This window comes from Indicator indicator, chromosome 30 (assembly GCF_027791375.1).
Source record: "Indicator indicator isolate 239-I01 chromosome 30, UM_Iind_1.1, whole genome shotgun sequence".
Classification (NCBI taxonomy): Eukaryota; Metazoa; Chordata; class Aves; order Piciformes; family Indicatoridae; genus Indicator; species Indicator indicator.
This window is the reverse complement of record NC_072039.1, coordinates 5,652,648-5,668,089: the sequence shown is the minus strand read 5'-3', so window position 1 is coordinate 5,668,089 and position 15,442 is coordinate 5,652,648. Positions and strand designations below refer to the sequence as shown.

General features: G+C 52.0%; 2 protein-coding genes across 2 annotated transcripts; one reads left to right on the top strand and one right to left on the bottom strand.

Moving 5' to 3' along the window:
* SLC46A1 (solute carrier family 46 member 1) lies at window positions 1-3,678 on the top strand. The gene is made up of 5 exons (XM_054394553.1): window positions 1-495; window positions 584-1,436; window positions 1,828-1,911; window positions 2,926-3,082; window positions 3,603-3,678. The coding sequence occupies exons 1-5, from the start codon at window positions 1-3 to the stop codon at window positions 3,676-3,678; spliced, it is 1,665 nt and encodes a 554-aa protein (XP_054250528.1).
* A 3,968-nt stretch (window positions 3,679-7,646) lies between these two features.
* On the bottom strand, window positions 7,647-15,104 carry SARM1 (sterile alpha and TIR motif containing 1). The gene is made up of 9 exons (XM_054394287.1): window positions 14,647-15,104; window positions 11,201-11,819; window positions 10,831-11,043; window positions 10,648-10,739; window positions 9,886-10,121; window positions 9,246-9,339; window positions 8,566-8,755; window positions 8,342-8,463; window positions 7,647-7,776 (listed from the first exon to the last, which is right to left on the bottom strand). Exons 1-9 carry the CDS (start codon window positions 15,102-15,104, stop codon window positions 7,647-7,649), a joined length of 2,154 nt encoding a protein of 717 aa, XP_054250262.1.
* Between the last annotated feature and the right edge of the window lie 338 nt (window positions 15,105-15,442).

The following is a 15,442-nucleotide window of genomic DNA, read 5'->3' as shown; positions in this document are numbered from 1 at the left end:
ATGACCTCTAAAGGTCCCTTCCCCCCCGAGCCGGACCGTGACTCTGTGACACCGCCCGGGGCTGACAGCAGCCTGTCGCGCAGGGACACCGGCGCAAGCCCCGCCGCCAAGGCCGAGCCGAGCCCTTTTTCCTGCCTCAGCACTGCTGCACCCAGCCTCAACCCCCCCTTTCCCCGGTTCCCTCCGAGCTGCCGCCGGCTCCCGGGGCGGAGCGCGGCCTGTTCCGGGAGGGGCTGCCACTCTCCCGCCCTTGCCGCCATGGCCGCTCCGCCGCCGGCTCCGCAGCCCCCCGCCGCCGCCCGCCGCCGCTGCTCGCGGCTGCCCGTGGTCGAGCCGTTCCTCTTCCTTTCCACCGTGTCCCTCGGCCTGCAGGGTCCGCTGGCCACGCAGTACCTCTGGGACCGGCTCGGTGCCGAGCACGGCTACCATGGCGGCAACGCCAGCAGCCTCTCCGGCTGCGGGAACAGCAGCGCCGGTGACGACCCTCTGCGGAAGGTAGGAGAGCAGAGCGGGGACGCGGCACGTGGATCACCTCCCGGGGCGCTACCGGAGAAAGGCCCTCAGGTGCCGGTTTCTCTTGCAGGAGGTGGAAGCTCTGGTCTCCCACTGGAACCTCTATATCAACCTGGGAGGTTTCTTTGTTGGCATCTTCTCCGTGACGCTCTTTGGGCCGTGGAGTGACAGCGTGGGCCGCCGTCCGGCACTCGTGCTGTCGGCATGGGGTATGGCCTTGCAAGCGGCGGTCTACCTCCTGGTCATGTACCTGCAGCTGCACGTCGCCTACTTTCTCCTGGGGCGCCTTTTGAGTAGCTTCTTGGGGGACTACAACCTGATCCTGGCCGGCTGCTTTGCCTATGTGGCCGACACCAGCGATAAAGGCTCCCGCACGTTCCGTGTGGCCATCCTCGAAGCGTGTCTCGGCATCGCGGGCATGCTGGCCAGCATCGGCGGTGGCCACTGGCGCAGGGCACAGGGTTACATCAACCCCTTTTGGATGGTGTTTGCTGCCAGTCTTGCTGCGGCTCTCTATGCTGCTTTCTGTCTCCAGGAGTCGGTGAAGCAGCTGAAGCCGGCCAGGCTGTTCACGCTCAGTCACTACAAGGCTGTCTACAGGCTCTACACGGCCCCGGAACACCGGAGCTCCAGGAAGCAGCTCGCTCTTTACTCCCTGGCTTTCTTTCTCCTTGTCACCGTACATTTTGGAGCCAAGGACCTCTTTGTTTTGTACGAGCTTGGCTCCCCTCTCTGCTGGACCTCTGACCTCATTGGGTATGGCTCAGCTGCCAACTACCTGGCTTACCTGAGCAGCCTGGGAGGTCTGCGGCTGCTACAGCTCTGCCTTAAAGACAGCTGGGTGGCAGAGATAGCATTGTTCTCCAATATTGCTGGAATGATTGTGATTTCTCTTGCTACTACAACTCCACTGATGTTTACAGGTGATGCTGAATTCTTAAATCCCTGTATTTCAGGCTCTTAGCTTAGAGATGGCAGTAGGTGCAGGAGGGCAGCGTGCTTCTGGGAGCTGAAACACATGGAGGAAGTTCTGCCTCTGTTTCCGCCCATGTGCCACCAAAACTGTGGCTTGCTGACAGCAAAGCTGGGCAAGCATTGAAGCTGAAAGTACAACCATAGAGTTCCTAGAGTATTAAGTTTCCCAGAAGCTGTATTACACTGCAGGCAGACTAAAGTGCAGTATGAGATGCAGGAGGTGCATTTGGTCTAAATATAGCAGGGAGAAACTGTCTTGAGCTACAGATTTCTGGGATTGACTTTGGAGACTTTATTTTTCAGCTGAGCTTTCCATAACGTGCTGTATCTTGCTCACAGGTTATGGGATTCTGTTTCTTTCCATGGCAGCCACTCCAGTCATCAGATCCAGGCTCTCCAAGCTGGTCAGTGAGACGGAACAGGGTAAGGAGTTGGTCACTATGCTCAAACCAGGTCCTGAAGCTGTCTTCTTGGAAAATAGGAACAAAGATGCTTTGGGAGGTTGTGATTTCCCTGTCTTCTCTGGACTCCTGTCTGGACCCCTCAGGCCCAGTTTCATTTTTATAGAGGAATTGTCATTCATCCATGTATACTTGCTACATTTTCAAGATGAGGACCAGTGATGAAAAGCAAGATGGACAATACTGCATTCCAGCTCAGGAATAGTTCATCTTTCCATCTATTAATTTCCAAAAACTTTTACAAGGAGTAAGAGTTAAAATTGATTATATAATGAACAGAAAGTAGTGATTTCCATGACCATAGCTCTCTTCTGTAGATCAGTAACAGTGAGAAGAACCCTAGTGTTGTTAGAGGGTTGTATCATTGACCATGGTGAAAGATCATGGATAACTTGTAGGAGGAGCATTTTCGCCTTTCTTCCAATGATTTGTGTGGAGAGCTTGCACTTGCTGCTCAGCATTGCACAGGAATGCTTCTGTGGGCAGAGGTGAGGAGGGCATTGAGGTGTGAAGGAGCAAAAGGTGGCTTTGCCCAGTCCCTGTTTATTAGCGTGAAGGTAGCATACATCTGATAAGTGATTTATGATGCTAAATCTGTAAAGCTCAGTCTTCTGCTGCACTTAATGTTTAACAAGCAATAAGATGTGCTTGGCAGCAATGATATCTATATATAGCCCTATCTAAAGCATTTATGATTCAGCTGATATAATATCCCTGGTCAGCTCCAGAGATAACAAATTCTGGAGATCAGTAAGGTCGTCCTGCCTGAGCTTGACAGGTTTGGCCTGCCTGCCAGCACAGTGTGTCCCATCTCTGCTCCCAGTTCTTGCTTATGATGCTTGGCCATGCAGACACCAGTTTTCTGATGGGGAGTGCAAACCCTGAGGTTCATAGAATCCCACTGAAGCAGGTGATGTGGTAAAGGCTTCTGCAGACAGGGCTATCTCACCGTTAACCTCTCTTGTGTCTTTTCCAGGTGCTCTCTTTGCTTCTGTTGCCTGCGTAGAAGGGCTGTGTTCACTTGTGGCTACCGGAGTCTTCAACTCTCTCTACCCTGCCACTTTGCACTTCATGAGGGGATTCCCATTTCTCTTGGGGGCTGTAATTCTTCTTATTCCAGCAGCTATCATAGGGTAATTTACTTCAACATTTCTAAACTTTGATGGATCTGTGAAGTGTAGCATGAAAGGTACTATTTACTCTACTTAGCATAGAGGCTCACAGTTTTTAAGGCATGTTTTCAAAGAGGGTGTTTAGTGACCCAGTAGGTAGAAATGCAGGTCGCTTTCTGAATCACAGCCATAAACCTGCAGCCTGAATCATGTTGCTGCCAACATTCCAAGTATTTCAGAGTCTCCCTCCACCCTCATCAGAGTGGAATCCAAAATCTGGAGCTGAATTTGAAAGTCCTCCTTTATGGAAGATAAGAGTTCCCTTAGCAGTCTTGCTTCCTGATGTTTCTTTACCAGTTAACTCAGAAATTGTGTCATGCTGGGAAACAAATCTCCCAGTAAGTCCTGGGAGAGAGAATGTCTTGGGATTTGCAGCAGTACCTGCTCCTGTGCCAGGGTCATTTCGTTCTGTTCCTTTGGAACTTTATTCAGCAGCGGCCTCGTGGACCTGTGTAGGCTCTAACTGTTCTTTCTTTCTTAGGTCCATAGAAATCTGGGGCTCAAAAGATGACTACAGTCACTTCTCACCTGCTTCCCCGTCTCCCACAGATGGCTGAGCAGCAGCTTGGCAGTGTCCATCTGAAGACTTCTTTTTCTTCTTCCCTTGAAGGACAGACCAGTGTGGGAAGGATGCCTTTCTTGTCCCTATTGATTTTTAAACACCAAATAGTTGGAAATCATGGGCCTGACTGCCCCTAGGAACTGAATTTGCAGATGTGAATGTTGGCTCGTCTGCTAGAGAAAACCCAAGAGCCCCAATCAAGAGTAAAAGCTGTTGTTGCCATTTGCAAGGCTGATTAGTGGTTTGGTGGGAAGGGAAAGTTTTGTTGGAATGCTTTTAGTATGAGAGGGGAGTGAATTCTGCTTTGTGTGAAATCACTGCTGTGCTTACAGCAGAGCCAGAAGCTAGGTGCCCTAGGTGATCCTGCTCTGGCAGGGAGTTGGATCTGATGATTTCTGGAGGTCCCTTCCAAACCCTAATGTTCTGTGATTCTGTGATTCCTTACCAACAGTGCTGTTGGGATGAGCTGGTGAGGACTTGTGTCTTCAAAGAAAAAAAATTATACCCCAAAATTGTGTGTCAGTGACCTCACTTTTGCTGCCCCTCTCAGGATGTGTTGATGCCAGCAGGCAAACCCTGTATTCATGGTGCTCATAATCATTCTTTTCAAAGCATTACCTGTATTGCCTCCATCCTGTTTTCTTCAGGGTGCCATAAACCAACAGTTCTGGGTACAATGCATTGCACAGGCTTTTCAGATGGGTGCAATCATGTCCTTAATGGTGCAATTGCTTAGCAGACCCTGTTACTTTCAGGATGAATAAACCCTCCGTTCCCTTTTATGGTTCATAAAAAGACAGCATTTCTCATACAGCTGTTGATGTTGTTTGTCCTTGTCTCATGCTGTGTTTCTCTCCATTATTTTTATGCTTCTTCCTCTATTGAAGACTCTGCAGTAGAGAAGCAGCAGCAGAAAGTTATCTGCCTTGTGGAGAATGAGCATGTGAGAGTCCTCAGTCAGGGAAAATGCAGGTTTGGGATTTGCAAGCAGCTAAAGCTTGTTTGTTTTGTTTTTTTTTTTTTTCTTTTTTTCTGAACACCAGAGTAAAGCTGGTGGGACTGCATGGTCTGGAACCTGTCCTTCAATCTGCAGTAAATGGGAAATGCTTAATCTAGGTTTCCTCCCTGTTTGTTAAGAGTTTGTGATAAAAGCAGGAGAGCTGGAGAGTAGAGAAGCAAGAGTAGGGAGGCTTTAAGAACTTGGTGTTATGCCACTGGATGCAGGCAGGACTTACAGGGCTAATTGACTGGTTAAGCCCAAAATTAGCCATCTTGAAGAACAGGGCATGCTGTGAGTGTTGCATTAGATGTTTACAGATGAACTGATTGTGAAGTAAGTCTTCCCCACCAGCAGACTCCGTGGGCACCAATGCTAACAGCTGCTAGTTGTGCAGTGAAGTGAAACTTGTGCACAGGCTCTGCTTTCCTGTGTGTCAGTGTGCTTGCAAAGGAGAAGTTCAATAGCAACTCTTATGCTCTGTTAAAAAAAGTGAAGTTTTTCTAGGCTCTCCTCCAGGAACTACAACCAAGAAGCAAATACATGATCCATGCATCGTGCCTGTGGGCAGCAGGTAGAGTCCGTGGGGATGCAGTTGGCTACATCAGTGCATGCAAAGATGGTCCTGAAGTGGGGACCCCCCATAGAGAATGGTGACTGGAGAAATGTCAGTGCTGCTGCCCTTTCAGAGGTGGAGAAGGCATGACAGTGAAAGAGAGCAGGAGTGAGAAGGCTGCAGGGAGAGGAGTGTGTGACACAAACAGAAAAGAGATAGGGGTTTAGAATATAACCCAAATTTATTAACAATGTCTGATAGAAGAACTTCAAACACTATCTGATATGACACAGCAACGGGATAAGGAAGAATGAGAACAGAAGGATTAATTTCCTTGAGACTGTCCTCTCAGGCTGGAAGGGGCTGGGTATGGGATGTTTTGTTGAGAGCAGGCTGAGTCCATTTAGGTGAAGACAACCAAGTGATGGGGAAACAGGAGTCATAGTCTGGGCAGCTGGGGCATGAGATGGAATCTCACTGCAGGTGAGACACTGAAGCTGTAGAGATCAAATCTCTACATTGAATGGTAGGTGAGGAGGTTAATTGCCAGAAAGCTTCTGGGAAGCAAGACACAAAGTCTTGCTGTGTATTGTAGGGAGAAAAGTCCTTAGGACTGTTTGTGTGAGACTCCTTCAGTTGCTGTGGAGGCCTTGACACTCCACTGGTTACTCAAGACTTCCTGAAGCAGCTCACAAGTGGCTTTTATCCTTCAGGAGATTCACCTTTGGGCTCATCTGCTGGCTTTCTCCTATTTAATCTGGAGATTAGATAGATTCTAGTTCTGATGAGTGCTTGGCAGATAATAGCTTTTAACCTTTCACTAGGAAGCAAAGATGCCATTAAGTGTGAGTTGATAAGAACTATCCATAAAGCTGTGGTTAAGCACCAGATTTTAACTTTTCTTTTTTTTTTTTTTTCTCAAATGTTCATGGTTCTAAGCCGAAAGGAAATGTGTTTGTGTTCCTGCCAGTTAAGCAGGCAGCAATGCTGTGGGGAAAGCCAGGAGAAGAACAGGGTGGCTGAGACTCCTCGTTACCTCCTAAGAGAGTTACCTTTAGCAGGGACAGGTAGAGGGGCTTGCTGCTTCTGCAGGGTGAGGTATCAAAGCAGGCTGGTATCCCCTGGTCATGGCATGCCCTTTCTCCTGTCCATGCTCTGAACAAGGATGTCTTTTTGCATTATCCACCTTGCTCTGCATCAGAAGAGGTGAACTCAGGTAGGAACTGCGATTTCTGCTCCTAATTGCCAAATGGCACGTTGTGGGCATGCTCACTCTCCAGGCAGGTGTGAGAAGCAAGGCAAGACTGAGAGTGCACAATTTGGTGTGTCAGGGTGCCCATGGTTCCTCACCTGCAGTGTTAGCACCAGACCTTCTCGCAGCTCACACTAGCAGCCTCCACCTGCCCTTGGCATCATCTTTGTTCTTTCCTGGTTTTTCAAGCCAAGTAGCTGCAAAAAGACCTGATGGGTGTTGAGAAGAGGTTGGAAGGGGAAAAAAATGTCCTACTTGGTATTGCATCCAGCAGAGACTAGGGACAACCCTGAGCCTGAGGAGCTTAGCCAGGGCTGCCAAGGGTGAGTGGTAGTCAAAGAAGAGCTGTGTGAAGGAACAGACCGTGGGAGATCTGCTGTGGAGCACCAAAAACAGAATAAAAACCAGGCAGTGTATAGTAACTCCACAAGTACAGTACAGCAATTAGCATGTTCTGTATCAACATGGAGATGTTTTCCAGAGTCACAATCCAGCCTGCTATGCCCTTTAAGTATAGACCTGATAAAGCGGTAAAGATGAGACACCAGGTGGGGGGAAGGGTTATTTTTTAAAAGCACTTTTTGCAAAGACCCTGCAGAAACCTCATGAGATGTAACCCCAAACTTCCATCACTACTTAAGAGCACAAAGTGGTTTTGCAGCATTAGGAGGCAAAAGGCCCTCAAGGAGGAAGCGCAACAAAGGGACACTATTGGGAAAGAGAAAGCCTCTGAGCAGTTTAGAAGCCTCTCTGTGTTATCTTTCCCAAACACAAAGATTTTGTTAGGGCTTAGCTTTTGTTTGCCTTTTCCTGCTCTCAGCTTCTGACCACAATGATATTCCTGCAGCACCCAGCAGAGGCCATACGGTGCTTATGGACTGTTCTCTCTCAGCTGCTCTTTGCTCTCTCGTGTCCTCTTGTCATGTACCTCTCACCAGCTCCCCAGTTTTCAGTCCCCAGAAGATCCTTCCTCTTTGAACAGGTTTCTGGAGGAAGCTGCAGCCATTTGTGGGGGTGAGTGGGGTGCTAATGAGCCCTTGTGTCAAGCTAGGGGATTAAGATGGGGGGGAAAAAAAAATCTAGATAGCGACATTTGGCCCGACATAAAAAAGGGTCACCTGGGAAGTATCCAGAGGAGATGAGGCAGCTGTGCTTGTTCTAGGTCTGTCCCAGGGAGGGCAAGCAGTCCAGGCCATTCTCTGACCCAGCCGAGGAGTCCCGGGAGGAATGGCCCTGGAGGAAGCGAATGATTTTGTCGATTGTGGCCTCCTGGTACTCGTGGGACCACCTGTATTTGAGAGGAAAACTTGCTTTAATTTTCCCACTGTGCGCAACGCCACAAGATAGCTCAGTTCATCTGGGACAAGAGCCAGGGACATCCTTCCTTCACCTCAGCTCTCTAGGAGCAACCCTTTTCCCTGTGGAAAATGGAGGAACGATGGATGCCTCAGGAAAGTCCCTTCCCCTGTGCCCTACCAGGCTGGAGGACTGTGAGCAGGTTGGGATGCCAGCCTGGAAGAAGTGGTAGGTGCAAAGAACCTAGATCAGCTGTGAAACCTGCCAGCGTCACTCCTGCCTGGAGGGCTGGGGGCACAAGCGTAGGCATCCTGCCAGCAGTGATGGATGGGCAGCTCTGTGACCCAGAGGAGCCCCAACACAACAGCAGTAGCAGGGTCATGGTGAGGACCTTTGTTCCCTTCATGCTCTGGAGTAGCTGAAGTGACTCACCTCCCCTTTGGCCTTTTCTGCCTCCTTCATCTGTTTCTCCCAGTTGCCTTGTGCTCTTTGTTACTACTTATGCAAGAGATCCTTTCCAGGTACAGAATCCCTTGGCACAGGTCTCTTTTACTTACTTGATACCATTAAATTTCAGGACAGCCCTCATGTCCTTGGGAAGTGTTTCTGGATCTGGCCACTCAAAATGGTCTGTAACAGGCACAATGTTCTTTCCAGAGTTCAGGGCTGTCACAATCTCCTGCAGGAACATCAAGTGCTCAGGTTGTGGCCTGTGCCAGCCCACCACCAGCTCCTTCCTGCTCCAACACCTTCCACGTTCCCACCTGATGACATCTCCTACCTTGTGCACCCAGTCCTTGCACTCAGGGTCTCCCATGCATTTATCCAATGCATTTGGTGAGAGGACCAGCACAAAATTGCGGGCACTCATGACACTCTGGATCAGCTTGTCCTCAAACTTCCCTGCCTCCAGCTTCTCCACATCAATGAACACGCTGAAGCCGTGCAGCTGCAGGTGGACCTTCAGCAGGCTGGTGGCAAAAGAGGACAGCACCATAAGGAGAGCTACTGCCAGCACCTGGGTTTCACATGCTCTCCAACCATGTTGACCAAGACATGGTGAGACAGAGGAGCAGCAAAAAGGCTCCAGCAGAGTCCTTGAGACACCAGCTGCCAGTTCAGCCTGCTTGCAGGTGTCAGACCAGACAGAAAACACAGGAAGCGGGACATTAATGTCCTGCTGAGATCCTCTACAGCCCTACAAGCACAGCATGAGGAAAGGGTGAATCAGTGTCAAAGAGGGACAAGGTGGCAGTAACAGGACTGGGAATTAGCCTGCCCACCATGTAGCTTATGGCTCGTGCTGTCCCCATTTGCACTGCAACTTTTGGCAGCTTATCCTTCCTCCTCCTCCTCCTCGCTACAGCCTGCAGCTCTCCCAGCTCCACTCTCTGCCCACAACTGCTCACCAACCTTCATTCTGGGCTCCACCCCAGCAACATTGGTGCCTGCAGGACTCACCTGGCCAGCTGGGACCCGGTGCTCCTGCGGTAGCTGATAAAGACATCAGTGCCGTTGGATGCAGTCTGCAGCGTTATAGGGGAGTGAAGCATTTCTAGGCAGAGCCAATAGCAACCAAAGGTTAAAACCACTAAATGTCTTGTCCCAAACAACTCTTGACCACAGATTCATGAATTCACAGATTGGATTGGGTTGATAGGGACCCTCATCATCACCATCTTGTCCAACCCACCTGCAGTGAGCATCTCTAACTATATCAAACTGCCCAGGGCCACATCAAGTCTGATCTTGAACATCTCCAGGAACAGGGCCTCAACCACATTCCTGGGCAACCTGTTCCAGTATTTTACCACTCTCATTGTAAAGAAATTCCTCCTAATGTCCAACCCCCTAATGTCTGACCAGTTCCAAACCATTGCCCCTCATCCCATCACTACAAACCCTTCTAAACAGTCCCCCCCCCAGCTTTCCTGTAGGTCCCCTTCAGATGCTGAAATGTAGCAATAAGGTCTTCCTGAAGTCTTCCTTTCTCCAGGCTGAACAGCCCCAATTTTTTCAGCCCTGTCTTCACGTAAGAGGTGCTCCAGCCCTCCTCCCCCCTCCCCTGCTCCAGCATAGCAAGCAGCAGTGGGACCCCCACCCCTTGCAGCGGTGAGGATGCGGACACGGTGGAAGCCTGTGTCGATGTGGCAGTCCTCCTGCAGCTGCTGCTCCGTCACCCGGTGCAGGAAGTTGCGGTTGATGCCGCAGGTCAGCAGGTTGTAGGTGTACTGCCGAAACTTGGGGTCAATGCTGCCCAGCCAGTCAGCCAGGTTGCTGCGGTCACAGGTGGAGTAGTTAGCAAAGGTCTTCAGCTCGGTCAGCTCCCGGAAAAACCTGGCAGAGAAAGAAATGAAAGCATGGAGCAAAGGAGGGGAGGATGCTGGACCATGCAGGACCTAGAGATGTTTGGTAGCACATCTTTTATCTATGCAGGAGAGCAGCTAGCTGCTGTGGTAAAGAATGAGCCAAAGGAATGCAAGAGGAGAACAGCATCTGTGTAACTGCAGGAATGTTGGTCCTTAAGATATAGAGGTGTGAGGAGCTCAGCCAAGGGAAAAGAAGCTGAGGTACGTGAGGAGCTCAGCCAAGGGAAAAGAAGCTGAGGTACATTCCCATCTTTCTGGGTAACTCCCCTGTGCCATAGGTGGCCTCTCCCCACACTTCTCTCATTGACTGGCCCCACTGCAGGGAGCCTTGTGGGACAGCATACTGCACCGGGAAAGCCCTGACAGTCCAGGGTTTGCATTTTGAGGATCTCCCTTCTCCTCTTTGCAAGAAGGAAAATGCACAGACCACTCCCCTGTTTCTGCCACTGTCGTGAGGACTATGAGAGGGGCCAACATGCCTGTGACAGACCTACCTTTTCCGGGTGATGCTGGAGTCCATCCCCAAATCCTTCTGCAGCTCCTCCTCTGTCAGCCTCAGGAGAATGTCCCCATCCACTTGGTGGTCCTGCCAAGAGAAATCCAGGCTGGAAAGACCCCAGGAAAATTTGTTGGGTGAGATGCCCATGAGGAGTCCCTCTTCGAGCACACAGCCCTACCATGAAGCTCTGGCAGTATTTGTTGAATCCAATCTGCTGCAGCCATGTCTGCACCTCACAGGGCTTCCAGTTGGGAACCGTGGGCAGGATGCGCCGTGGAACCTCCTCCCCTATCATGCGCAGCACCTTTTTGGCCAGGGAGGAGGTGGTGCTGCTGGTGGAGTAGCACACAACCCTCTTCAGGCTCTGCGTGGCCCCAATCTCGCTGAAAATCTGGGGACACAAAGCAAGGAGACATCACTCTGCTTTCCCTCCTCTTCCCCACAAGCTGTGCCAGGGTTGAGCTCACGGGTGAGCAAAGACACCAATGTGCATTTGCAGCAATCCTTCTCTCTGACACGTCCTTCCTTCAGGCCAACCTACCCTTTACCTGTGTTTTCTTCTGCCGGGTTTTGATGGCAGCCTCAGTGCAGAGGTAGAAGGCAGCGATGCACTGAGCTTCCAGCCTTGAGCTGTCCAGCAAGAGCACCAGGCGCTGCAGGTCATCTGCTGTCCTCCCCTGGATGTTGTCGCTGCTGCCCAGCATCTCACAGGCGAACTGCTCTGGATCCAGCGAGGCGATGAAGGGCTCCACCAGAGCCAGCGTCCCCGAGCACTCCACCTCCTTCTCGATTTCTTTGTTGGTGGCCAGCACTGTGATGGCCAGGCAGGCATGCAGGCGGATTAGCTCATCATCCCTTGAGAACACCAGTGGGAAAAGCCACTCTGCTGTCCTCTTCTCGATCATCAGGCGCTGGTTGGCTTGGCCTCCGTACATGGCACAGTTGGCCAAGGCCATGGCGCAGTGCCGCAGCACGATGGGGTCCGTCCAGCGGCACCAGTAGAGGATAGCATCCAGGCCTCCATCAGAAATGAGCTGGAAACAGGTCTCCTCAGTGTGTTTGAACATGTGCTCCAGGATACCAGAGACGCTCTGCGCCAGCTGGGGGACATCTCGCTCCTTGGCTAAGTTCAGAATCACTCCCAGACCGATTCGAGCGATGCGATCCCTGCGGGAAGGAAAGGCACAGGCAGGTGAGGGGCAGGTGGCCATGCAGGGAGTCAGCACAGTGACTGGCCTGTGAACTCCCCCAGCTTTGCCCCATGGCAGACAGATGTTTCCCTGTGGGACGCAGCTGTCAGATACGCTGTCAGGTTGGTGCTGAAGAACATGGGTTTGATGAAAGAGCTTGTGATGGGTCAGGGCATGGGGTCTATATCCCAGAGCCACCATGCCAGAAGCACTCGTGTTTTAGGTAGAAGTATATCACAGAGCGCCAGGTTGGAAGGCACCCCAAGAGTAATCTGGTCCAACCTTTACAGATAATAGTGCAGTTAAAATGAGCTTGCTCAGCACCTTGTCAAGGCGAGTCTTAAAACTGTCTGGTGTAGGAGAATCCACCACTTCCTTTGGGAGATGATTCCAATGTCTGACTGTTCTCATGGTGAAATATTTTCTTCTGGAGTCCAATGGGAATCTCCTCAGGATTAACTTTTACCCATCACCCCTTGTCTTTTCCACATGGCTCCTCGTAAAAAGGGAGTCTCCATCCTCTTGGTAGCAACCCTTTATGTGCTGGTACATGGTAATAAGGTCTCCCCTAAGCCTTCTCTTCTCAAAGCTGAACAATCCCAGCTCTCTCAGCCTTCCTTCATGTGGCAGGTCCTCCAGGCCTCTGATCATTCTCATGGCAGTTAACAGCAGAGTGTAGGCTAATGCCAGGCTGGAAATAGATCTGCTGAGTCAGTTTTGATGGGTGTGTGTGAGCTGCATTGTGTTTGGGGCTGAAAACTCTTTTGTCCCTAACCAGTCATGTCCTCTGCCTGCTCTCCAGCTTGGTGCCAAGCCCAGGACAGGGGGTTCACACCTGGCTGAGCAACCATGCAGAACTGGCTACAAGGGCATGTGGGAGATGGGGATCTTTCTCTCCTGGGCTGGCAGCATGGAGGATAGCTGTGTACCTCCTCAGCCCTGTGCTGTCCTGGAAGAGGACAGCAAGAGACTGGATGCTATGGGGTGGCCTTAAAATGACACCTGAATGGGGCTGTGCCCTAGAAGCACAGAGTGAGGAAGGGGGAAATGATGGTTCTTGGCTGACCTCCCATGAGCTTGCCTAGGACAGCTCCTTCTCTGGTCTTTGAAATGACCATTTGGTGCCTTGATGGAGCTGCTCTGTTCACAAGGCACAAACACTTTATCACTGCCCCTCCTCAGCTGGACAAGGGAGAGAACAAATACAACAAAAATATGGACAGTTCAATAATGCAAAAGCTGTGCACAGAAGCAAAGGTAAACAAAATAATTATTCCCTACTTCCCATCAGCAAGCAACGTCCAGCCTCTTCCTGGGAAGCAAGGCTTTGGGACACACAGCAGTTGCTCCACAAGACAAACACAAAAAAAAAACATCAGTCATTCCTCCTCCTTTCTCTTGGCTTTTGTTGCTGAGCTGATGTCACATGGTATGGAACATCCCCTTGGTCAGTTTGGGTCAGCTCTCCTGGGTATGTCCCCTCCCAGGATCTTGCCCTCCCCCAGCCCACTGGTGAGGGACAGGCTTGGTGCCATGGAGCACTGCTGCAAAACACTGGTGTGTTATCAACACCTTGCTAGCTTCCAGCAGGGAGCCCAGCACTGTGAGGGCTGCTATAGGGAAAATTAACTCCATCTTGGCTAAACCAAATACAGCTACTCAGGAGGGCACAGGTAGGTTTGGCCCCCAGTGATGGTGGGGTGAAGGCACGTCAGCCTCTGTGCTGGCAGACGGGAAGAGCAGTTCTGGGAAGCCTGTGGCTCACATGCTGACCTTGGGGTGGCTTTGGCAGCAAATGCTGTGGAGAGCTCTGGAAAATAAAAGCCCTCAGCTTGGCTCTGAGCCCAGACTCAGCCATGGAGCTGGATGACAAACACAGCCCCACCAGGTCCCTGACTCCCTGCAGCCATGGGATGGAGCCAGGACTGGTCCAGCTCTGGCTAAGCACTGCTGGTGCTGCACATGGATGCTCAGAGTGGTCTCTAAGCCAGAGGCCTGGACGTGGGAGTAACTCTATACCTCCCTGACATCAGTTAGAGGTTGATGGTGGGCCAGGCTGTGGGGAGCAAGGGGCTTGGGGGCCCATGGCTGCTCCAAGACTTTGGCCCATATGCTGTTCCTGGCACAGAGATGTTGAGTCCAGGAGCTGCATTCTCTTGCCAGCAAGTTAAGTGCTCAATTCAGACTGTGCCAGTGATCTTTCCTGGGATTAATTCCACTCCAATGGACTTTCCTGATTTAGCTGTTGCTTCTTTTTGCTTGCAGTGCATGCAGCAAGGCCCACGCTGCCATTCCACAACCTTACAGCAGGATACGTCACCCATGAAGCCAGAGCAGGACCATAAGCTTTGGCCAAGCTTCCTCTGCATGAACCCAAAGACCTGGGCCAGCCCTATCCTTATGGCCTCAGTCCAGCCCTGGTAAGCAGCAGGAAGTCTCTGAGAACTGGCTTTGTCCTCTTTCTGCTGTAGTTATGGCTAAGGGACAGTTGTGTCTTGTCCTTGGGGTTCCCATGCTCTGGGCCAGCTAAACCACATCCCTGAGCTGGGGCTCCCTCCTCCCTCCAGCTGTACTGGGGACAGGTCATGCCATTGCCTGGGTGTGTCAAGGACCCCTCTATGTAAGCATGGGATGGGGTGTGACATGGAGCCAAGGAGGTGTGATGCACCCAGAACAACCAGAGCAGGAAAATCTGGGGGGTGTGGATGGGATGGGTGGAGGAAATGCCTGCTCAGCTTCAGGTGGCAGGCAAGCCTGCAGTGGGGAGGGTTGTGTCTGGCAGGGAGGGGTCTCTGCATACTCACCTGTTTTCTGCCACCAGGATCTGCTCCAGGAGTTTTCCTGCCTGACACTTGGTCTCCAGCTCCGCCGTGTGCAGCAGGTTTAGCAGCAGGTCCAGGCCCCCATCCAGACGGATCACATCACACAGCACCTTGGCCACGTCCCTTCCCAGAGTGGGCATCCCCCAGGCTTCCTCCACCAGCTGGAAAACCTCGGTGATGGCCTTCTTCAGCTCTGCAGGGCTGGTGGTCTGCTTGGCACGGGCAATGGCCCGGTGCAGGGCAGGCAGGATCCGGTCCAGGGCTGCCCGGACGTCGGTGTTCACCCCGGGGGAGACCTCCTGGTGCTCCCTGGTGCTGGCCGCCCCTGCCCAACTGCCCGCCTGGCTCACGCACTCGGGCACCATCAGCCTCTCCGCACCCGACATGGCGAACCGGCACAGTTTATAGAGGGAGACGAACAAGGTGAGCACCATCGGCATCTCCTAGCGCTGCATCTTTGGTCACTCACCGGCCGGGAGCACTCGGCCAGGGCCTCCGTGGTGGGACCCGAAGTGACCAGACAGAAGGCACAGGAGGGGGGACCGGGGCTGGGCTGCCGGCTCGCTCTCCCGGGATGTGGAACTGGAAGCGGTGGCTGGAGCCGCCTTGCCAGAGCCAGGCTCAGCATCTCAGGTCCTCAGGAGCTGATGTCACCCCGCGCAGGCGCCGCCTTTCCAAGGAGGGGCTCATCTCTGGGCATCAGCATCCCCCTCCTCGCTGCAGATGCTCTGGCACCCCCCGAGGCCCCTCCTTCCACAGCCATCAGCCTGCCCAGCCT